Consider the following 25,347-nt stretch of genomic DNA (forward strand, 5'->3'; position numbering starts at 1 on the left):
AGAGTCTCCTTTATTTTTGCTTTTGTTGTCACCGCTTCTTGAGTGATATCTATAAAGATATCACTAAGACCAACGTTAAGTTTACCACTTACATTTTATTCTAGGAGTTTTATGGTTTCAGGTCTTACATTCAAGTCTTTAATTCATTTTGAGTTTATTTTTGTGTATGGGGTAAGATAGTGGTCCAGGTTCATTTTTTTGCCCGTGGCCGTCGTTTTCTCGGCACCATTTATTGAAGACACCATCCTTTCCCCGTTGTATATTCTTGCCTGCTTTGTTGTAAGTTAATTGACCATATATGTCTGGGTTTATTGCCAGGCTCTCTATTCTGTTCCATTACTCTGTGTGGCTGTGTTCATGCTAATACCATACCATTTTGATTACTCTGCCTTTGTAATAATTTGAAATCAGGGAGTTTGATGCCTCCAACTTTGTTGGTTTTTTTCTCAAGATTGCTTGGTTATTCAAGGTCTTTTGTGGTGCGATACAAAATTTTAGGTTGTTTGTTCTGTTTCTGTGAAAAATGCTGTTGGAATTTTGATATGGATTTCATTGAATTGCTTTGGGTAGTATGGGCATTTTAACAAGATTGATACGTTCGGTCTGTGACTATGGAATGTCTTTCCTTTTTTTTATGTCTTTAGTTTCTTTCATCATTGTCTTATAGTTTTCAGTGTACAGATCTTCCACCTGGGTTAAATTTATTCTTTGTTCCTTTATTCTTTTTGATGTAATTATAAATACGATGTTTTCTCTTCCTGATGATTTGTTATTAGTGTGTAGAAACACAACAGATTTTTAAAAATTTAAATTCAATTTAATTAACATATGGTGTATTAATAGTCTCAGAGGTACAATTTAGAGATTCATCAGTTGCATATAATACCCAATGCTCATCACATCATGAGTCCTCCTTAAAGAATGCCCATTACCTGATGCCACCCACCTCCCCTCCAGCATCCTCTAGTTTGTTTCCTACAGTCAAGAGTCTCATATGGTGGGACACGTGGGTGGTTCGTTGTTTAAGCATCTGCCTTGAGCTCAGGTCATGATCTCAGGGTCCTGGGATTGAGTCCTGCTTCTGGCTCCTTGCTCATGAGGGAGCCTGCTTTGCCCTCCTCCTGCTGCTCCCCCTGCTGTGCCCACACTCTCGCACTTACTCTCTCTCTCGGACAAATAAATAAATAAAATCTTTATTTTAAAAAAAGTCTCTTATGGTTTGTCTCCCTCTGTTTCCTTCTTATTTTATTTTTCCTTCCCTTCCCTTATGTTCATCAGTTTTGTTTCTTAAATTCTACCTGTGAGATCATGCATACATACATATACGTATTTGTCTTTCTCTGATGGACTTGCTTCATTTAGCATAATGCGCTCTAGTTCATCCACATGTTGCAAAGGCCAAAACTTCATTCTTTTTGGTGGCTGAGTATATTCCATATGTATATGTATATATATATATAAAATTGTGTTTGTATATAATATTTGTATATATTTATACACATATAGCATCTTTTTTATCCATTTATCTATTGATGGGCATGTGGGCTCGTTCCATGTTTTGGCTGTTGGAAACACAACAGGGGTGCCTGTGTGGCTCAGTTGTTAAGTGTCTGCTTTTGGCTCAGGTCATGATCCTGGGGTCCTGGGATTGACCCTGCATCAGGCACCCTGCTCTGGGGGAAGCCTGCTTCTCCCTCTCCCACTCCCCCTGCTTGTGTTCCCTCTGTCGCTGTGTCTCTCTCTGTCAAATAAATAAATAAAATCTTAAAAAAAAAAAAAGAAAGAAACAGAACAGATTTTTGAGCATTGATGTTGTACCCCACAACTTTACCGAATTAATTTATTAGCTCTTGCAGTCATATTTCTTATATTGTTCAGTTTTATTCATTTCAGTGACTTTTGTTTTATTGTAATTTGTGATAATATTACTTGATATTTAAATTTTCATTTGCCTAGGCTATAGCTTCAAAGACTAAGGTTATTTAAAGTCTCTTTAGTATCATACACAGAATCTTATACAACATTTAAAAAACCCTAGGTGCTCAATTCACATTTTTGGATTATTTAATATGGCATATTAAATGACTTTTAAAAGATTTTATTTATTTATTTGACAGAGAGAGATCACAAGCAGGCAGAGAGGCAGACAGAGGGCAAGGAGGAAGCAGGCTCCCCGCTGAGCAGAGAGCCCAGACTCAAAATCAGGATATGTTTTACACCAAAGTTCATAATTTTAATCACAAAATTACATTGCCTTAAATTTTTACCACTGGTATTTTTTTTTTTTAAGATTTTTTATTTATTTGACAGAGAGAGATCACAGGTAGGCAGAGAGGCAGGCGGTGGGGGGTGCTCCCTGCTGAGCTGAGCCTGATGGGGGGCTCGATTCCAGGATCCTGAGATCATGACCTGAGCAGAAGGCAGAGGCCTAACCCACTGAGCCACCCAGGTGCCCCTAAATTTCATTTATTAGAGAGAGAGAGCACACAAGTGGGAGGAGCAGAGGGAAAGGGAGAAGCAGACTCCCCACTGAGTAGGAAGCCTGACTCGCAGCTCTACCCTGGGACTCTGGGTTTATGACCAAGCTGAAGGCAGCCGTTTAACTGACTGAGCCAGCCAGGTGCCCGATTGATTATTTGAATCCCAGATTTAAATTAGGTTTATTAGTCATTCCTTATTATTATTGTAAAGAATTAATTTCTCTTTTTTTTAAAGATTTTATTTATTTATTTGACAGAGAGAGATCACAAGTAGGCAGAGAGGCAGACAGAGAGAGAGGAGGAAGCAGGCTCCCTGCTGAGCAGAGAGCCCGATGCGGGACTCGATCCCAGGACCCTGAGATCATGACCTGAGCCGAAGGCAGCGGCTTAACCCACTGAGCCACCCAGGCGCCCCAAGAATTAATTTCTTATTCTTAGATACTGGAATACTGGAATTTACGTATTAGAGAATGAGTAAGATAGCATCTAGCCTGAACTCTGTACCTCTCTTTCTTAATCTGTAAAGTTGAGAGTTTGATTAGGCAATTCGTAATGCTCTGGCAAGTTGTATGATGTGGTTAATGTAAAAGTTTTATCACTTTCTAGGGTTTTTGTTGCTGGGTTTGTGTGTGTGTGTGTGTGGTTATTTATTTATTTATTATTATTATTTTTTAAGATTTTACTTATTTATTTGACAAACAGAAATCACAAAAGGTTCCCCTTTGGTGTGTTTTTTAATACAGATCAGTTGACAAGTTATGAAACAGTGCTTTAAAACTGGTTAATTAGAGGGGCGCCTGGGTGGCTCAGTGGGTTAAGCCTCTGCCTTCGGCTCGGGTCATGATCTCAGGGTTCTGGGATCAAGCCCTACATCGGTATCTCTGCTCAGCAGGGAGCCTGCTTCCCCCCCGCCCCTACCTGCCTCTCTGCCTACTTGTGATCTCTCTCTCTCTCTCTCTCTGTCAAATAAATAAAATCTTAAAAAAAACAAAAACTGGTTAATTAGAAAATTTCTGTGCAACATTGTCGTCTTTGAGTATAATATTGTTAGTATAAAATAATCTATACGGATGTCAGATTAAGGGGGCTTAGCCATGAATATGAAAAATATGAATAATAAGCCGATCACAAATGAATAAACCATTGAATGCCCAGAGCAGTGAAGTAGATGTATAAATATAGATATGGGAAATAGTATATGTGCATGTGTATGTATGTGTCTAGAGAGAAATATGTGTATATATGTGTATATAGAGAAAGAGTGAGATAGTCCATGTTAATGAATTTTCAGGTAGCTGAATAGTGTCCCTCAAATTTTAAAAATAATTTTTAAAATATCAATTTTTATTTTTTATTTTTTTTTATTTTTTTTTTTAAAGATTTTATTTATTTATTTGACAGAGAGAGATCACAAGTAGGCAGAGACACAGGCAGAGAGAGAGAGAGGAGGAAGCAGGCTCCCTGCTGAGCAGAGAGCCTGATGCGGGACTCGATCCCAGGACCCTGAGATCATGACCTGAGCCGAAGGCAGCGGCTTAACCCACTGAGCCACCCAGGCTCCCTCAATTTTTATTTTAAAGCTTAATAATATTTCCTTGCTTTATTAGACTGGTAGTTCTCTTCTTTTGGAGTTTGTTGCCTTTTCTGTCAGTTTATCTTTCTTACAAGTCAGTTTGACTCATGTTTTTGAGAAATCATATAACCATGGTTCAGAGAGTACTGTATGGGTTGAGAATCAGTAAGTGTTGAATGGTAGCTCGTACAGAATACAAATCATAAATTTGAATGGGTTTGTGCCCTATTTGTATATATTTTTCTTTCTATTTTTATATTTCTGTTTCTTGACTATGTTCTGGATAACATTCTGAATAATTGGCAATACTGTTAGGTTTGTGAAATATATTAACTAATGCTTTTAATAAATATTACTATTAAGACAGAGGGATAAACAATAGTATAATACTTGTGTACCTACCACTCGAGTTTAAGAAATAAAATACTGTTTTATTACTTATCAATACTGTTAAATATTTGAATGCTTGTGATACGCTGCTTTAGGCATTGTGTGTATAGCAGTCAATGAAACAAACAAAAATCCTTGTCCTCCTAGAGTTTATATTTTTAGGAAGGGGTTTGCCATTGCCTAATAATTGTCATTGTTCCTGTTTTTAGCATTTCCCCCATCCTTTTTTTTTTAAATTAAGATTCTTACTTATTTATTAGAGAGAGGGTGAGTGAGTGCATGAGTAGGGGGGAGGGGCAGAAGGAGAGGGAGAAGCAGACTCCTTGCTGAGCAGGGATTCCCAACTGAGGGGAGGGGGCTCAATCCCAGGACCCTGAGATCATGACATGAGCCAAAGGCAGACACTTAACCAGTGGAGCCACCCAGACACCTCTCCCCCATCCCCATCCTTTTTCTGATTTGAATCTTACGTGGTCATGAATATTAGGCAGAATAATTATTAGAAGTGATTGCAAATAAAGAATGTATAGGCAGGTCTGAGAACATGAGGCGTGTTCTGTCAGTGCATTTGGCTTGGTAGAGTTTATTTTGTACACACTAAGACATTCAATCCCTAGTATTTTGTTCCACTGCCTAGTCAACACTATCCTATTGTTGGTAACCCTAGTTTCATTAGGTCCGCAAGAGGAAAGGTTCTGGGTTATGTCAAATAACATTTTTGTGTCTGTGTAATACATAATTGAAAGAAATATAGCTTATTTTTTAAGACATTTGAAAGAAAGTTGATTTATTTAAAGAGAAGAAGGCAAATCATAAGAGACTTCTTTTAAAAAAGATTCATTTACTTATTTAAGGGAGCGCAAGCCAGCATGTGCACATGCCTATGCCCAAGTGTGGGGAGGGGCAGAGGGAGAGAGGGAATTCTAAGCAGACTTCCTGCTGAGCATAAGGCCATTGGGGGTAGGGGCTCAACCCCACAACCCCAAGATTACAACCTGAGCCAAAATCAAGTCGTATGCGCAACTGGCTGAGCTGCCCAGACACCCCAAAAGTTGACATTGTAGTTTCAATTTAAAACTAAAACTTTTTCGGGGCACCTGGGTGGTTCAGTGGGTTAAAGCCTCTGCCTTCGGCTCAGGTCGTGGTCTCAGAGTCCTGGGATCGGGCCCAGTCGAGCTCTCTGCTCATCGGGGAGCCTGTTTCCCCTTCTCTCTCTGCTTCTCTGCCTACTTGTGATCTCTCTCTCAAAATAGATCAATAAATTTTTTTTTAAAACCTAAAACTTTTTCAAGAAAAAATGACACTTTAGATCCAATAACTTAGAGTTACAGATTCACTTTCTTGTGATGGGCTTGAAAACTTTTTTCTTTTTTAAGTAGGCTCTACGCCCGCTGTGGGGCTTGAGCTCACAGTCCCCTAGATCAAGAGTCTCATACTCTATCAACAAAGCCAGCTAGTTGCCTCCGGGGCTGAAAACTTAAAAAAAAATTGTGGTTTACTGAAAAGAAAACAAGAAGAAGTGATACCTTAGAATTACAGATTTAGTGTTTCTTATGATGGACTGGGAACTTACAACAACAAAAGAAATCTATGGTGTACTATAAAAAAAACAGCAACTAGAGCACTGTGAAAGAAACCAGGATAAACAGAAATGAGTAAACAGTGAGCATTAGAGTATGTAGCGTCCTCTGAACTTTATTTTCATTTGGTGTTGTTTTAGGTACCGTCAGATCCTGGAAAAAGCCGTTCAGTTATCTGGGGCAGAACAACTAGAAGCTTTGAAAGCTTTTGTGGAAGCAAGTAAGTGGGATGAAAATTCCATGTTTGCCTTGTGTTACTGAGTTAGGACCTCAGAGCTTGCTCACGCTTGTTTTAGATCAAGTTACCAATATAATTTGCATTGACATTAAATTCAGTCACGTGGAAATTCACTTTAGAATTTACTTCCTACTTGGTTATTTTTCAATAAGTTGTCTTCAGAGTTACATTACCAATTAAGGTTTTATATTGTAATTGATACCGTATACTGATGAAAGACAATGTAGCATAATGATAAAGAGAATAGTCTCGATGCAGTCTGGTCTCTTGCTATATTAGTTGTGTGTTCTTGGGCAAGTTACTTCCTTTGTGACTCCATGTCCTTGGTTACAAAATGGGGCTGTGATCGCTCCCCTGCAGCAGGGCTGGGAGAGTAAAGGAGTTGATACACCAAGTAAAGAGCTTCAAGTAGTACTTGGCATAGAGCAAGTGCTGCAGAGCTGTTACCCGTTTGAATGGGAACCAGACATTTCCATTCTTCAAGACATTCTCACCCAGTCCCTGACTTCAGACATATCCAGCTATTTTGGAAATTACTCGAAAGTCAGGCTGGAGTTGATACTGAGTTAACAGTGTTAAGGACACTTGAGAGGGCTTTACACTATACAGCATGCTTCCACACACATGCTCGTGAGAAGTGCTAGTTTGTGTAGCAATTTCTTTCAAACAGTTGTAAGTGCCCAATGGCACTTGTAATGAAACTATTTTCTCAGCCGTATCTGGCTTTATCCAAGGATGAATTATGATTAATACATCATGAACTGATGACAGGCTTGTTGCAGGCGACTGTAAGTTACTGCCTCAGAAAGATCGGGGCCTGCAGTGGGTGTTGAACTGGCAGTGGCTTCAGAAAGACTGAGAGGAATGGCTTTATTGAGAACACTGCATTGTAGTAGCAAAAGAATAGTGATTTTTATTATAAACTTTGATCTTTGTATAAACTTTGAATCCAGTGCACTAATGAAAAGCCATCTACCAAAAATCATTCACATCAGCTCAACAGTTTTGGACCATCATTTATTTTCCTGGTAGCTGCTGGTTTCACACTTAATTTATCTGAGCAGTGGTACAAGCACAATGCATCTTTTAAAATAAAATAATGGTGCTAATAATAATGAAATTTGTTGAGTGCTTTGTGCCCCATGTTGTTTCAAGTGCTCTGTGTACAGGGCATTTAAGCTTCACTGCAGCCTTAGCCACATTGTACAGATGAGAAAACAGAAACACAGAGAAGCTGAGTTTCTTTTGGAGAGCATCTGATCAGGAGTGCTGGAAGCGGTGTGACTTCAGAGCTCTCATCTGTAATCACATACAGTAATAAAAACTCATAAATGTTTATAAATAATGTCATTAAGTCTGCCTGTATGTCTAGTGCTGACTTCAGTTTTATTTGTCATTTTTATTGGGAAAGTACAAGTGGCGGTACTTGCTTTATTTAAATTTCATGAACATTATCTCAGTTTCTTCTTTAACTCCTTTTTGTAACCAGGTGGAATATAAGTAGATACATAAAAATGGAGGTGTTTCTGTGCCTTCCCTTTGTAGAAAAATAAGGGAGAGAAGGAAGAATATAAAATTCTCAAACATAAAAGAAAACTTTTCCCCAGCCATTTCTGTTTCTTAGAAAAATATAGGGGATTTTTACTGTTTTGGTGTAATCGTTATGTAATAAAATAATTCAGCATAAGGAAAACTAATTGTGTAAATATAAGCTGATATGGGTGTGGAAATCCCTGAATAGTGCACTGAAGGTTCATTATTAGGCATGCACTAATATATATCATTTTTAATGTTAATTTCAGGTAAAAATTGATTGCTTAATGAAAATTTATAAATGATTCATGTTTTCTTATCTTTTTTTTTTGTCAAGTGGTAAATGAGAATGTCAGTCTCGTGATCTCTCGACAGTTGCTAACTGATTTCTGTACACATCTCCCTAACCTGCCTGACAGCACAGCCAAAGAAATCTATCATTTCACCTTGGAAAAGATCCAGCCTAGAGTCATTTCATTTGAGGAGCAGGTAAAAATCTAGAGCAGTGACTTTTGAACATGAGATAGCAGCAGTTATTTTGAGAGGTATTACTACATTTTTAAAGGAGATGGTCATCCAGTTTTATTTTTGACAAAACGGTGTGCCAAATAGCATGTTACAATGTAAAAATAGACACCAGGATGTTGTAACTCCAGCTGGCAGTTGCTCAGATGTTACAATTTGATTTATAAACCAAATATTACTCTTTAGACAATTTTTAAGAATCAGCGAAATTGTTAATAAGGTTAAAATAATAGGAAAACTCCAACATTATGTATGCAGTTAACGTAAAAGTAAAATTTCATATTTAAGCTAAATTACTGCCATAATCCACATTGCAGAAATGTGTTAGTTTAGTATTTTGGTATTCTGTATATGCAGAATTCATAAAAAAATAGGGGTGGTCTAGTGACACTTGTACTATTTACTTGTCAGCTTAATATGTTAAATGAAAGCATTATCACAATAGATTAACTTCACGTCCATTTATTTTAGTCACTAATGTGAGTTGAAGTAATTTAACATGTCTGCCTGTTATTCCAGGTTGCGTCAATAAGACAGCATCTTGCATCCATATACGAGAAAGAAGAAGATTGGAGAAATGCAGCCCAAGTGTTGGTGGGAATTCCTTTGGAAACAGGACAAAAGTATAGTAAATAGTGGATATTGGATAGAGATGTATATAGGATATGTATCATTGTTCACTTGTGTTTTTTCTCACATTCTAGTGAAGGAAACATCATAAACAACTTAATAAGTAGAGACATTTTGTAGAATATTAGAAGGTGATAAGTGCTCTAGAGAAAAGTCAAGGGAAAGTGGGGAACAGGTTGTATCATTCAACAGGGTGACTGGAGTGGTAGGCTGTCCCGGTCCATGTTCTCAGACACTTGAAGTGAGGGCGTGGCTGTGAGCTGAGAGAAGACTGTCGGTAGATCCTGGTAGGGAGGATGGCTGATGTAAAGGCCCTACGACAGGAGCACGCCTGGAGTATTTTCAGAAGATCGGGGATACCAGTGTGGTTGGAGCGGAGCAAGCCAAGGGAAGGTGGGGGCTGAGATCAGAGAGTACCAAAGACTGGATTATATAGGTTCTCCTAAGTCATTGTAAGGCCTTTGGCTTTTCTCTAAGTGAAATGAGGGGAGCCATTGGAGGATTTTGTATGGAAGATCGACATGATCTGATTTATATTTTAGAAAATCATTCTGTCTACTGGGTTGAGCCTAACTGTACCACTGCAGAGAAGATGGAGATTGTGAGAAATGTTGGATTCTGGATATGTTTTTAAGGTAGAGCTAAGGGTTTTCTGGTAGCTTAGATATGGAGTGTGAGAAAAAGAGCCAAAATAAATCCTGGTTTTGGTCTGAACTCCTGGAAGGATGGAGCTGCCATCTACTGAGTAGGAAAGAGTAGGTTTTGAGGGAAGATCGAAAGTTCCATTTTGGACATGTGAAGTACCTAGAAGGGAGTTGAATGTATTAGATACTGTTCTTTACAGTGACGGTAATTATCATTTTGATAGTGCTGTCGCATTATCTTTATCTGTGAGGATATCCGAGAACTGAAAATTTAGTTTTCTAAACAAATTAACCTAAAAGTGATTAAAAGTGGAATCTGGATAAACAGTTGAGAACTTATTTCTTTAAAGAATTATTCATTTTAGTAATTATAGTAATAAACTTAATAGATGGCATAAAAATTGGAAAACTCAAAAAAAGTATAGTACTCTTTTTCTTTTTTTTAAAGATTTTTCTTTTATTTGACGGACAGAGATCACAAGTAGGCAGAGAGGCAGGCAGAGAGAGGAAGAAGCAGGCTTCCCGCTGAGCAGAGAGCCCGATGTGGGACTTGATCCCAGGACTCTGGGATCATGACCTGAGCCCAAGGCAGAGGTTTTAACCCACTGAGCCACCCAGACATCCCCCAAAATATAGTACTCTTTATAGCAGTTTATGTAAATTTGAGTTATGAATGGAAATACTATACTTACAAAATGCTAGCAATATATGACTTGGGGAAAAATTTTGAATTAGTATAAAAAAATTTTAAAAAGTAAAGACTTTCAGAACTTGGGCCATATAAATTGTAAACTCCGTTCTTGCCACATGGTGGCATCACTTTTGCTGGTAATAAAATAAGATTTTTCTGTAAGGATTAATCTTGAATTTTGTAAGTTTCGAATTACGTGATGTGTCAGTTGTGCATTTCTTACATAAAATGTGGCTACAGAGATAAAGAAGAAAATGAAAACCACCTGTAATCTCAACACCAAGAGATAATTAGTATTACTGTCTTCATAAGCATGTACAGAAACACATCTTAATAGTGTCTTACATGCTGTTTTATCCTGTTTTTTCACTTAGCAAAAATACATAACTGTTATCATATAGTAATGATTATAACAACTGTATATTATCCTACCATCTTAATGTACCACAATTTAGTTGATTATTATAAATATCATAGTAGGTGATTCCCAGTTTTTTCCTGTTAGATATTTATGAGTAACTTTATAAATGAATATTCCTTTTATATATGTGTACACATCCCTGATTATTTTCTTGAGATTAGTTTTCTGGAGGTAAAATGTAGTTGGTAAGGAATGTATGCATTTTGAAGGGTTCAAAGGGTGGTTGGAAAATGTATTGCCAATTTGTTTCCCAGGATGGTTTACTCATTTATAGCCCCAACACCACTATATGATACACCCCTCAACTGGGCATTTTTTAAGTTCTTTGACTTGTGAGATTATCTGAGGATTGAAGGAAGCTAAAAATCAATAGACCAATCATGATAGAAAAAATAAAAATTGAGTAAAATTTATTTTGTAAATATTTTTTAGAGTTTTTCTAATACAGTAAAAATTTGATTCTCTTAATTTAACAGAATATGTAATAAAAAAATGTATTTTCTCCAACTCCTAAAAACTTTTTTTTTTAAGTAAATCCTTTTTTTCTTTTTAAGATTTTATTTATTTGATAGAGAGATAGAGATCACAAGTAGGCACAGAGGCAGGCAGAGAGAGAGGGGGAAGCAGGCTCCCCACAGAGCAAAGAGCCCGATGTGGGGCTTGATCCCAGGACCCTGGGATCATGACCCGAGCCGAAGGCAGAGGCTTTAACCCACTGAGCCACCCAGGCGCCCCCTAAAAACTTTCTTGATTATATATTTAGTCATTCTGGTTTTTTCTGTTACATCCTAGGCAGTACAATGTAGATTATAAACTGGAGACTTACCTGAAGATCGCGAGGCTATATCTGGAAGACGACGATCCCGTCCAGGCAGAGGCTTACATAAATCGAGCATCATTGCTTCAGAATGAATCCACCAATGAGCAGTTACAGATACACTATAAGGTAACAGATGAGCTGATTTGGGATTAGTTTTGTATTGGAGAATCCTGCTATACTAAGATGCTCCAGAACATCATTTTATTTTTTGCTTTGATTTTGAATTTTGGCTTTGATTTTGAATTTTTTCCCCTAATTGAGAAATTTCCCTCTTCAGGTATGCTATGCACGTGTTCTCGATTATAGAAGAAAATTCATTGAAGCTGCACAAAGGTACAATGAGCTCTCTTACAAGACAATAGTGCACGAAAGTGAAAGACTAGAGGCCTTGAAACATGCTTTGCACTGTACCATCTTGGCATCAGCAGGTAAACTTATAATTTGTGCTTTCAGGAACAGTCAGTTACCTTTGCTTAATAATTGCAGGTTCATTACTACTGGAGGATTTAGCAAAGAACTATTTTTCAAGGGGATGTCTTATTGCAATTATAATTATGTCTTATGCAATTATAAATTTATTTTAAACATTTAAACAGTTAAAAACAATAGATTGCTAACTTAAAAAATTTTTAAATATGCATGTATTAGTCTATTACCCACATGTGTTAGGAGTAATTAAGAGAGATAACATGAAATTTAGTTTGCCTAATATAGCTCTTAAAAATAAATAATGAAATTCAGTGAAAATTATAAAGAGGGAAATAAAAATTAAAATCTAGAGACTGATAATCATGTACTGCTTTTGGGATTTTATTTAACTTCAAGCCTTAGTTTTATATCTCACATTTATCCTTTTCTTTGGTAAATTTGAAAAATAAACTGTTCTTTGTTCTTTTTTACTAAATTATAGCATATAAATCACTCAACTTACAAAGCAGAAAAGACATTGAGAAAAAATGCTGGTAATGCTAAGCCATGGCTTTTCTAAATCATTTTTAGAATGTTTATTGATCTGTATTTAGTTGAGAGCTTGATGACATGTTCATACTACACATTTCATTCCTTATTAAGCAGTGATCTTATTTATTGTATTTTTGTTACTGAAAGGCAATACATAGAATGGTATTGCTTCCAGTTCTTAAGAGCTTTTACTGGTTACTTGGGTTTCCTTCCTGTACAAGTGTCTGTTTTTATCCTCTTTTTTTAATAAACAGTAGCATGATATGCATACTTTGTAACCTGCTTTTTTCCTTCCTGTATATTGGCAGTCTTTATGTGTCAATACATGTCATTCATTCTTTTTGGATGAGCAATTGAGTATTCACTAATTCTGTGTTGGCAGTAACTTTGTAGAACATAGCTACCACAAATCAGGACAACTGACTGTATTTTAGTAGGCAAAAATGGAGTCATAACATAGTTTCTTATTGGAGAAATAGGTTGTGAGAATATTTGATGCTCATTTGCTTCCCTTAGGACAGCAGCGTTCTCGGATGCTAGCCACTCTTTTTAAGGATGAAAGGTGCCAGCAACTTGCTGCTTATGGGATCCTAGAGAAAATGTACCTAGACAGGATCATCAGAGGAAATCAACTTCAAGAGTTTGCTGCCATGTTAATGCCTCACCAAAAAGCAACTACCGCTGATGGTAATGATCAGGTCTTAATTTGTGGAAGCAAATATTTAGGTACACACTACTGGCAAGTGTGTTAAATTTGAAGCATCTTGATATCTTTCTATAATATTTTTATATAACACCTGATGACCAAAAAGGAGTATTATATTGACTGAAAATGAGTATTATATCCAGATAGGGTTTAAATAATAAAAATAGCCCTATTGGAAAGCATATCGTAGAATAATGCATTTTCAGAGACTATAAGGGCAGAACTATAGCCTATGTTAATACTGCCTGATTTTTATTTTTAATTTTTATTTATTTGTTTTTAATTTTTATTTATTTATTTGTTTGACAGAGAGAGAGGTGGGTGGGGGGAGAAAGGGAACACAAGCAGGGGGAGTGGGAGAGGGAGAAGCTTCCCGCTGAACAGGGAGCCCAGTGCAGGGCTCAGTGCAGGACCTTGGGATCATGATCTGAGCCAAAGGCAGATGCTTAACACCTGAGCCACCCAGGTGCCCCAGTGACTGCTTTTTTAAAAACTCAAACGCTTTGATAAGTACCTTAATTAATTTTTTTAGAGATTTTATTTATTTATTTGACAGAGAGATCACAAGGAGGCAGAGAGGCAGACAGGCAGGGGGGGAGCAGGCTTCCCGCTGAGCAGAGAGCCCGATTCAGGGCTCGATCCCAGGACCCTGAGACCATGACCTGAGCTGAAGGCAGAGGCTTTAACCCATGGAGCCACCCAGGTGCCCCAACCTTAATTAATTTGAAGCATCGGTTTTTAACAGTGTAATTATCCAGTCCTATTTTAGATAGAGTAAAATTTGGCAGAGTAGCTTGCTTAAGGTTATTCAGGGTGAAAGTGCTGCCAGTAAGAATAGAACTTGGTGTCATTTTTCCTAGTTAAGGGATCTATTTGCTTGCCAGGCTACCTTTTCCAGAGAAGTTTTTAATAGTTGCTTGTTTGTAACATCAGTCACTTTATATATGTTTGTCTACAGAGGTTTTAAAGTAACTGAAAACAATAACATACGTAATAATAAAAATATAAACAGAGCGTCAGAAACATGAAAAAAGTCAAGATAAACGCAGATCTGTTAGACTTAGTTCCTTGGATTCAACATCATCGTATATCAAAGAGAATTCAGCTATAAAAAGTCATGTATGCAGGGGGTTTGCTGAAAGGTATACACTTCACCCGGTCTTACTGTCCTGAGTTAGACCAGATCACTGAAGGGATTACAGTGACCGCCTGTTGAGTTTTTCATTTAATTTATACTTTAAGAAGCAAACTAGTTGATTTTCATCATTCTGTCTAAAGGAGGTATTTTTTCTATAGGATATTCGTGATGCAGTCCTCAGGAAAAGTTCTTCACAGTCTTGCAGTTGTGATTCTCCTGAACAGTTTTTTTTGTTGGGTTTTTTTTTTTTAAATTTTAGTTAAATACACTCTGGGGGTGCCTGGGTGGCTCATTGGGCTAGAGCCTCTGCCTTCTGCTCAGGTCATGATCCCGGGGTCCTGGAATCGAGCCCCACATCGGGCTCTCTGCTCAGCGGGGCACCTGCTCCCCCCACCCCGCCTGCCTCTCTGCCTGTTTGTGATGTCTGTGCAAATAAATAAATAAAAATCTTAAAAAATATATATACTCTGAGTTGGTTGGTTTTTCTTATCTTGACTGCTAGAAAGCTTATTAAATTTGCAGCCCACCTATAAATAGTGTGTATGTATGTGTTTTGATTGTTGTTACTTTTTTTTTCTTTTTTTTAAAAGATTTTTTATTTATTTGTTTGACAGACGGAGAGATCACAAGTAGGCAGAGAGGCAGGAGAGACAGAGGAGGAAGCAGGCTTCCCGCTGAGCAGAGAGCTTGATGTGGGGCTCGATCCCAGGACCCTGAGATCATGACCCGAGCCAAAGTCAGAGGCTTTAACCCACTGAGCCACCCAGGCGCCCCTGATTGTTGTTACTTTTAAATTCTTTTCCATGTATTCTGAGCAGCTAACATTCTGAGATGTCTAACAAGTGGGAAAAGATAGTTAAAAAGAAAAAGTTCCCAGAAGTGATATAGTCAAACTTCACATTTGACTTTGAACTTTCTGGCATGGAAAAAAAAAGTGAAAAGGTTCTTTCTAAAAAGGATGCTTCCTAGGACCTCTGAGGATGCAAATAATCCTCAAATCTCTCCCATAGGACTATAAAAAGGGGACAGATGTTCCATTGTTTTCTCCCATTTTAGGCCTTACTGGTTTTCTTATTTATCTGGACATTTTTGTTGATTGGCGTTATAACCCTTAGCAATCGTGACATGTGATTTTTTAAATTATAATTCATTTTTTGTATTCTTAAAGTTGTGTAATATTATTGCTAATCTGCTTTCTGCTCACTAGATTTGTCTGTGGTGGGCATTTCATATAAATGGAATCACGCAATATATAGCCTTTTCACTTGGCAAAGTGTTTATCCATGTTGTAGCATTTATCAATACTTTATTCCTTTTTATTGCCAAATAATACTCTATATGTGAATATACTGCATTTTATTTCCTCATCAATTGATGGACATTTAGATTATTTTCACTTTGGGTTACTGATAATGCTTCTATGAATATTCATGTAAATTTTTTTCTATTTTAATTCAGTTAATTAACGTATAACGTATTACTGGTTTCAGAAGTACAGGTCTGTGATTCATCAGTCTTTACCCAGTGCTTATTACATCACATAACCTCCTTAATGTCCAACACCCAGTTACCCTTTCCCTTCATCTCCCTTGCCTCCAGGAGCCCTCAGTTTGTTTCCTGTGATTAAGAGTCTCTTATGGTTTGTCTCCCTCTCTGGTTTCGTCTTTTATTTTTTCTTCTCTTCCCCTATGATCCTCTGCTTTGTTTCTTAAATTCCACATATGAGTGAGATCATATGCTAATTATGTTTCTCTTCTTGACTTATTTCACTTAGCATAATACCCTCTAGTTCTAGCCACATCGTTGCAAATGGCAAGATTTCATGCTTTTGACGACTATGTAATATTCCATTGTATACATATGTCACATCTTCTTTATCCATTCATCTGTCAATGGACATCTAGGCTCTTTCCACAGTTTGGCTATTATGGACATTGTTGCTATAAACATTGGGATGCAGATGCTCCTTCAGATCACTACGTTTGTATCTTTGGGGTAAATACCCAGTAGTGCGATTGCTGGGTCATAGGGTAGCTCTATTTTCAACTTTTTGAGGAACCTCCATACTGTTTTCCAGAGTGGCTGCACCAGCTTGCATTCCCACCAACAGTGTAGGAGGGTTCCCCTTTCTCCGCATCCTCGCCAGCATCTGTCATTTCCTGACTTGTTGATTTTAGCCATTCTGACTGGTGTGAGGTGATATCTCATTGTGGTTTTGATTTGTATTTCCCTGATGCCGAGTGATATGGAGCACTTTTTCATGTGTCTGTTGGCCATCTGGATGTATTCTTTGCAGAAATGTCTGTTCATGTCTTCTGCCCATTTCTTGATTGGATTATTTATTCTTTGGGTGTTGAGTTTGATAAATTCTTCATAGATTTTAGATACTAGCCCTTTATCTGATAAGTCATTTGCAAATATCTTCTCTATTTCTGTTGGTTGTCTTTTGGTTTTGTTGACTGTTTCCTTTGCTGTGCAAAAACGTTTTGTCTTGTTCATTTTTGTCTTTGTTTCCCTTGCCTTTGGAGATGTGTCCAGCAAGAAGCTGCTCTAGTGGGCACCTGGGTGGCTCAGTGGGTTAAGCCTCTGCCTTCAACTCAGGTCATGATCTCAGGGTCCTGGGATTGAGCCCGGAGTCGGGCTCTCTGCTCAGCAGGGAGCCTGCTTCCCTCTCTCTCTCTGCCTGCCTCTCTGCCTACTTGTGATCTCTCTCTGTCAAATACATAAAATCTTTAAAAAAAAAAGTGACTCCTGGGTGGCTCAGTTGGTTAAGCGGCTGCCTTTGGCTCAGGTCATGATCCCAGTGTCCTGGGATTGAGTCCCACATCAGGCTCCTTGCTCAGCAGGGAGCCTGCTTCTCCCTCTGCCTCTGCCTGCCATTCTGTATGCCTGTGCTCGCTCTCTCTCTCTCTCTCTCCCTGACAAATAAATAAAATCTTTAAAAAAAAAAAAAAAAAACCTGCTGTAGCCGAGGTCAAAGAAGTTGCTACCTGTTTTCTCCTCTAGGATTTTGATGGATTCCTTTCTCACATTGAGGTCTTTGATCCATTTTTAGTCTATTTTTGTGTATGGTGTAAGGAAGTGGCCCAATTTCATTCTTCTGCATGTGGCTGTCCAGTTTTCCCAACACCATCTGTTGAAGACACTGTCTTTTTTCCATTGGACATTCTTTTCTGCTTTGTCGAAGATTAGTTGACCATAGAGTTGAGGGTCTATTTCTGGGCTCTCTATTCTGTTCCACTGATCTATGTGTCTGTTTTTGTGCCAGTACCATGCTGTCTTGGTGATGACAGCTTTGTAATAGAGCTTGAAGTCTGGAATTGTGATGCCACCATTTTGGTTTTCTCTTTCAGCATTTCTGTGGCTTTGGATCCGACTTCTGATAGTTCTGGTTCTGTGCTCCACTGTTCTGTATCAGTTGTGGTAGCTGGTACGCAGAGGCTCCCACCCCAGCCCTTTCCCTGCCATGGTCTGTCCTCCCATGTAGTACCTTGATTCGCTTCTTTGCAGCATCTACTTTGCAGGAGGTGGTCACTTTTCTATTTGTAGAGTTGCAGCTACTCTTTTCTTAGCTTTCCAGTTGAGTTCACAGTTGCTCAGAATGATTTGGTAGCTATTTAGCTGAAGTCTTGGGACCAGATGAAATTATGGTCTCCTATTCCTCCACCATCTTCCTTGTAAAAATTGTTGTATGAACACAGGTTTTTAATTCTTCTCGGTATTCACCTAGGAGTGGAATGACGGGGACATGTGATAACTTGGTGGTTAGTCCTTTGAAAAGTTGCCAGACTGTTTTCAAAAGCAGCTGCTCCTTTCTGCATTCCTGTCAGCTGTGTGTGCAGGTTCTGATTTCTCCATATTTTCTCCAACGTCTGTTATCCGTCTTTTGACTTGGACATCCTCGTGTGTATGAAGTTGGCGTCACATCGCTTTGATTTGCCTTTCCCCAAACAGCTTTTCATGTACTTATTGGCTGTTTGTATATCTTTAGAGAAAAGTTTGTTTGGATCCTTTTCAGTTTTTAAGCTGGGTTATTTGTCCTTTTATTACTGAATTGTAGGAATTCTTTATATATTCTAGACCTGATCATTACCAGATGATTTGCCAATACTTTCTCCCATTCCGTGTGTTTTTTCTTCACTTTCTGATGGTTTCCTTTGAGACATTAAAGTCTTTAATTTTGATGGAGTCCAGTGTATTTCTTTCTGCTTTTTGTTGCCTGTACTTTGTACTGAGAAGTTGTTGCCTAATCCAGTGTTGTGAAGACTTGCTCTGTTTTCGTCTGTATGTTTTGTAGTTACAGCTTGTACATGTAGACATTTGATTCATTTGAGTTCATTTTGTATATGGTGTAAGATCAAGGTCCACCTTTATTTTTTTGCATGCAGATACCCAGTTGTCCTCATAACTGTTGAAGAGACTGTGAGTTCCCCATTAAATTATCCTGGGGCCCTTGTTGATAATCAGTTGACCATAAATGTGCGAATTTACCTCTGGAGTCTCAGTTCTACTCCATTCTGTATTCCTATCCCTATGCCAGTACCACACTGTTTTGGTTATCTTTATAGCAAGTTTTGAAATTGGGATGTATGAGTCCTCCAACTGTTTTTCCTCTCAAGATTGTTTTGGCTCCTCTGAGTCCCAACAGAATGAATAGTAAAATCAGTTTGTTAGTGTCTGCCAAGAGCCCTGAGTCCATAAATCAACTTGGGGATTATTGCCATCTGAAAAGTATTAAGTTTTCCTATTTTCCCATTTATTTACGTTTTTATATTTGAGAGTTGCTAAGAGAGTAGATCTTAAAAGTTCTCACCACAAAAAAAACCCAAAACAAAACGTGAGGTGATGGGTGTTGGTTAAATTTATTGTGGTAATCATTTTACAGTGTATACGTATATTAAATCATGTTGTACATCTTAAACTAGTACAATATTATAGTGATATCTGTTAAGGGTTAATATTCAAAATATATAAAGAACTTCTAAAATTCAGCATCCAAAAAACAAATAATCCAGTTTAAAAAGGGGTGACATTTTTCCAAAGAAGACATCTAGATGGCCAACAGACACATGAAAAGATGGTCCACATCACTCAGCATCAGGGAAATACAAATCAAAACCACAATGAGATACCACCTCACACCTGTCAGAATGGCTAAAATCAACAAGTCAGGAAACAACAGATGTTGGCGAGGATGTGGAGAAAAGGGGAGCCTCTTACGCTTCTGGTGGGAACGCAAACCCATGTAGCCACTCTGGAAGACAGTGTTGAGGTGCCTCAAAAAGTTAAAAATAGAACTAACCTACAATACAGGAGTTGCCCTACTAGGTATTTACCCGAAGGATACAAAAATACTGATTCAAAGAAATACGTGTACCTCGATGTTTGTAGCAGCATTGCCTGCAACAGCCAAATCATGGAAAGAGCCCAAATGTCCATTGACTGATGAATGGATAAAGAGGAGGTTTGTACACACACACGCGCACACACAGAGGAATAGTATTCGGCCATGTCAAATAAACAAAATCTTCTAAAAAAAAACAAAAGTGTAAAACAAGGGGCACCTGGGTCCTACGGTTGAACGTCTGATCGTTGGTGACCGTACGGTGTGATGGATCAGGTTGAGACTGAGCCCCGTGTCGGGCTCAGCGTGGGGGCTGTCGGAGATTCCCTGTCCTGCCTCTGCCCCTTCCCTCCCACTCACTCTCTCTCAAACAAATAAATAAATCCTTTGTAGAAAAAAGTGTAAAACAAGTTTCAAGCTTGTAACGGTCTTATTTATATTTATTTAAGGTTCTAGCATCTTGGACAGAGCTGTTATTGAACATAATTTGTTGTCTGCAAGCAAATTATATAATAATATCACCTTTGAAGAACTTGGAGCTCTTTTAGAGATCCCTGCAGCTAAGGTATTTTCTTATTTCCAATTTATAAAAAAGAAGTTAGATTAAACTACAACATGTAATCGATAAATATTGGCAACTGCAGTAAAAATACACATAAAAAGCCTCAGGAAAATGGAAGTAAATTATTTGAATATTAAAGTAGTAATGTAATGGAATTGTCCTACTTTTTTGCTTTTTTTTAAACTGTATTTTATGATAAAGTGACCTAGAATTTTAGGTCACTAAAATTTAAGGGGTTCCAGGTTATGATACCTGTTTTATGAGAGTGTTTAGTGTCTGTTTCAGTGCACTTCATGGTGTTTTCTGATTTCTGATGAACTTGAGATTTTGTTACATGCCTTACTTCTTTTTCCGCTCTAGTTGACTCAAAGGTTAAATATTTTACCTCTTTGAAAGAATAACTGTGGTCATTGTCTAGGCTATTCTGTTGTAACTTTTATGCTTGATTTATCTTAATTGACTGAGTTAGTAGGAAATTAATTTCATTTTTAGTCATGATAAAGGTTTGGTTGGCTCTATACAAATACCAACAAAGTACCAAGACTATTTAGAGGGCACTTCAGGTATCATTTAAAAAAATTCTCTTAATTTTAAATAAGAGTAGAAGTAAGCAATCCACTTACTTTTACCTAACTTGCATATCTTAAATCATGTAGTAATGGATCGTGTCCCCTTTTATCTGTTGGTGAAATATTAATTTAGAATTTCCTAACACAGTTACTGTACTTGTACACACTCAGTGCATAGTATAGGAAGTGGAACCATTTGCGAACCAAAGCTTAAGTTCCCATTAAAAGATACTTTCTTTTTAGGCTGACACTAATTATTTAACAATAAATGATAGTACAATTGTTTAGGGTTGATTGTGAACATGGTCAGAATTACTAAAATGACCAAATCATAAGCTAGTTTGCTTACACATAGTAAACATGAAACATGTCCTTAGGAACTAGGTAGAGGACCTTTTGATTCCGTTTGATGCCTTTTTTTTTTTTTTTTTTAAGATTGTATTTATTTGAGAGAGAGAGGGAAAGCACAGAGGCAGAGTGAGAGAGAGAGCAGGGAGCCTTATGTGGGACTAGATCCCAGGACCCAGAGATCATGGCCTGATACAAAGGTAGATACTTAACCGACTCAGCCACCCAGGCGCCCCCCTTAATTGTCTTTAAAATCCTTTTAGTTTTTATTTATCTATCTATATATTTAGTTTTTTTTTTTTTTGTTTTTTTTGTTTGTTTGTTTTTTTAAAGAGCTTAGTTTTTTAAGTAATCACTACACCCAGTGTGGGGCTCAAACTCACAGCCCTGAGATCAAGAGTCTCATGCCTGGTGCCCCTTTTTAATTCCCTTTTAAATTTGAACATCATTCCTCCTTCAAAATATTACTTTCTTCAAAAATACTACTTTCTTAAAGAATTTTCTAGGTGATAAACACTGCAAATTTAAATGAAGTAAAAAGAAAAACTAGTTTGTGTAGGCTTTTTTGAGGTATGGATCTCCGTGAGCAGAAAAATTGTTAATTTGATTTTAAGCAGAGGAAGAAATTGGTAAGAGTGTTAGGCTCTTGTCCAAAGTCTCACAAGTAAAACAGATCCCAGCTAACGTAAAGTAATGGGTTATATCGGAAGGACTGGGGGACAAGCGAGGCAGACTTACAAGGTGAATCTTGTGATGAACAGCAGATGAACAGAGAAAGTCTGTGGGAAGCTAAACCAAGAGATTTCAGTTCTCTTACATGTGAGGAACTGTTAGACATGATAAAGTTTACAAGAGTTTATGGTTTCTTTTTTTTTTTAACAGGCAGAAAAAATAGCATCACAAATGATAACAGAAGGACGTATGAATGGATTTATTGATCAGATTGATGGAATAGTTCATTTTGAAAGTAAGAGGTTTTGCTTATTTCTGTCATAATAAAGTGGCAGGAGACTCTTGTGTACTTAGGATTAAGCCCTGTTGAACAATTTCCTTTGACCTAGTGTATTACTACTGGGATGAACTTACTTCCCTTACTTCCTAGAGAAATAATTAGAAATAATTTTTATGAACTTACATTTATGAATCTACCTAATGCTGCATTTTAATGCTCTGGAAGCATCTGAAACCAGAACCAGTTCACCCTCCTACTCCTCACGCAGCGCACCGTGTGCCCACACGAGGGTGTTCGCGCGGGTCTCCCTCCAGCAGCGCCTGAGGCTCACGGGGCAGCTCCGTCCATCCCCTGACTCACGGCTGTTACCTCCTCAGCCCCGCTTTCTACCTCCTTGTCACCACGGAGCTTCTGTGCCTGGCCCCGTGCTACTTGTTAAGATTTGATTTTGAGATAGCCTGTTCTCACCGTATTTCCTGTCTTTCTAGCAGTCCGAGCCCCTGAAGTTCAGCTCTTCCTGACCGCTTCGCAGCCTCCGTCCATTACCGTTTTCTTTCTCCTGGTCAGGCCCTTTTTCGCTTCACTCCTCTTCCTCTCTGGCTTGGCATCCACGATTCATTATATCTTTCTTTCTTTTTTTAAGGTTTTATTTATTTTTATTTTAGAGGGAGTGAGAGTGCACAGGGGAGGAGCAAAGGGAGAGAGAGAGATTCTCCAGCAGGCTCCACGCAGAGTGCAGAGCCTGGGACAGGGCTCAGATCATGACCTGAGTTGAAGCCAGGAGCCGGTCGCTCAGCCAACTCAGCCACCAGGCGTCCTGATCACTCACAGGTGCCCTGGATGACTTGCCTGTTAACTTTTCGTTCCGGCTGTCCAGGAAAATTTCGCCTGGAACGAACCCATTCTCCATCTTTTTCATTCCTGTGCTCAAGTAGCTAACTGATGTTGCCAGCAGACAGATTGATGACCACTGCAAATTCAAGGTCGTGGGTTCTCAACAGTACCTGGGACTCTTTTTTTTTTTTTAAAGATTTTTATTTATTTGTTAGAGAGAGAGAGCTACAGAGCGCAAGCACAGGCAGATGGAGTGGCAGACAGAGGCAGAGGGAGAAGCAGGCTCCCTGCCGAGCAAGGAGCCCGATGTGGGACTCGATCCCAGGACGCTGGGATCATGACCTGAGCCGAAGGCAGCTGCTCAACCCACTGAGCCACCCAGGCCTTCCGAGTACCTGGGACTCTTGACACATTTTGTTTTCCTACCCTGCAGTGGGGATTTCAGATCTCAGTTTTCGTGAATCTCGGACTTTGCTCCTCCTTTACTCTCGGCAGCAAACCTTGTTTCCTGTTTCACAGGGAAAAAATCTACCAGTGTGAAATTGAGTGAACTCTTTGATCATATTTATAAAACGTATGAATTTTAAATACCGTGTGATCATGTCTTTTCTTCCTTCGTGTTATATGGGACGTGGTTCCTGTCTCCCTTTCCAGCTCCTGTGCTTCGGCTCCTTCTCTGACTGGAGTCCGTCCCTCTCAGACCAGCTTCTTAGGAACTTGAGCTTAGCAGTTATTTCGTTTGTTTTCATTCTTTCTTGCTCTGTTGGCTTCTTTCTGCCAATATTTAAACTTGGGTCTCTCCAGTTTTAGCAAGGATATTTTCATCTTGATGTTCGGCGTCTCGAGTAACCGTGGTCACCTCTCCTTTCTGAGCCGTCCCCGCCACCTGCACCGCCTTCCTCTCGCACCCGTTCTCCTGCTTTCCCTCCTCCTTTCCCAGGGATTGGTCCCGTCCTCTTTGTAGGTTCCGTTGTGCCTTTAAATAGGAATATTGCGAAGGGCGAACTCCAGGCCTTTCCCTCCTCACTCTGCTGTTGCCCTTGATTCCCTGGCCCTCTCTATGCAGACAGCGCTTGTGTTTGCCTTTCTAGTGTGATTCTCTTCCGAGTCCTGGAGCCACTGGTGGTAACTGGTCGCGAGGTATTTTCCACCTGTCTGTTGAGCATCTCACAGGAGCACACCCCACGCTGAACTCATTCTCTCCCCTCCCTGCTTCCCTTCCGCAGCCAGCAGCCGGCAGCTGCCGTGTCTGCTTCTCCGGCCTTCCTTATCCTTGGTCCCTCCTCTGGGCTGAAGCCTTTCAGCTTTTCTCCCAGGGGCATCTGGAACCCATTTACTCGTCATCTTGTCTTAACTGCTCCCGGCCCATTCTGAAACCTCCCCCACCCCCGGGCTTCCCCGTCACGTCTGCCGAGGCTCCTGTCTGGCCTCGTTGCCGGAGTACAGCCGGACTGGCCGTGATCTTTTGAAAAGGCAAGCAAACAAACAAATACCAAATTATGAAATGCTATCAGTTGTGTTTCTGATGTGAGGCACTGTGTACCATGAACACATTTTTAAATTCTTATGCAGACAACTAGGTCAGTTTTTAATTTTATGGCTTTTTAATTTCCTATAGTCCTGTCGTTCTGTCAAAAGGTCTCATTCACTTTGGGATAAAAGTATTACTTTTCTAAAATTTTAAAAATATTTTGATTTAGGTTCAGAAATATCTGTCTAAGTTTATTTATGTGTATAATTTTAAGGTATGATCTAGTTTATCTTTCTTTAAAGATGGATTGCTGATTTGCAAGTACTATTTATTAGGTAAGACATACTTTCTGATCTTTGGCAAATACTATGGTCTACATACGTGTTTGGGTCTCTTTCTGTAATCCGATTGGTTCCACTGATCTGTGGCAATATGGTAATAAACAAATTTATAGTAAATTTTACTGTTGGAAAAGCATCTCCTGTCCCTCCACTGTTACGTTTTTTACTGAGTTGAAATTTATATAACAGGAACCATTTTATTTATTTATTAAAGATTTTATTTATTTATGTGACAGAGAGACACAGCAAGAGAGGGAACCCACGCAGGAGGAGTGGGGGGGAGAATGCAGGGACCGATCCCAGCACCCTGGGGTCTAACCTGACCTGACCTGAGCCTAAGGCAGACGCTCAGTGACTGAGCCCCCCAGGCGCCCCGACGTGAACCATTAAAGTGAGCAATTTGGAGCATTTAGTGGGTTCACGGTGCTGTGCAACCACCCGCTCCACCTCGTTCCAAACATTTCGTCTTCCCAAGAGGAAGCCTCATGCGTCTTGAGAATAGTTGCGTCCGTCCGTCCTTCTCTGGGCCACCGCAGCCACTGTCCGAATCAGCGCGCTGTGGACGGGCCTGTTCTGGATACTTTGTAGAGACGCGGT

The 25,347-nt window shown here is 38.9% G+C and overlaps 1 protein-coding gene across 3 annotated transcripts in view; it reads left to right on the forward strand.

Moving 5' to 3' along the window:
• The window catches only part of COPS4 (COP9 signalosome subunit 4), a 37,396-nt gene that overhangs the window by 9,923 nt on the left and 2,126 nt on the right, over nucleotides 1-25,347 (forward strand). Inside the window, exons 2-9 of one of the 3 annotated variants that reach the window (XM_059386298.1) lie at nucleotides 6,164-6,243; nucleotides 8,132-8,283; nucleotides 8,839-8,942; nucleotides 11,498-11,651; nucleotides 11,803-11,953; nucleotides 13,002-13,172; nucleotides 20,123-20,238; nucleotides 22,035-22,119. In XM_059386298.1, coding sequence (XP_059242281.1) covers nucleotides 6,164-6,243; nucleotides 8,132-8,283; nucleotides 8,839-8,942; nucleotides 11,498-11,651; nucleotides 11,803-11,953; nucleotides 13,002-13,172; nucleotides 20,123-20,238; nucleotides 22,035-22,119 — 1,013 coding nt within the window. The remainder of the gene's footprint in view (nucleotides 1-6,163; nucleotides 6,244-8,131; nucleotides 8,284-8,838; nucleotides 8,943-11,497; nucleotides 11,652-11,802; nucleotides 11,954-13,001; nucleotides 13,173-20,122; nucleotides 20,239-22,034; nucleotides 22,120-25,347) is intronic. The other 2 variants (XM_059386318.1, XM_059386309.1) reach the window with 2 other exon arrangements.

The sequence above is a fragment of the Mustela nigripes genome, chromosome 1 (genome assembly GCF_022355385.1).
Source record: "Mustela nigripes isolate SB6536 chromosome 1, MUSNIG.SB6536, whole genome shotgun sequence".
NCBI lineage: Eukaryota > Metazoa > Chordata > Mammalia > Carnivora > Mustelidae > Mustela > Mustela nigripes.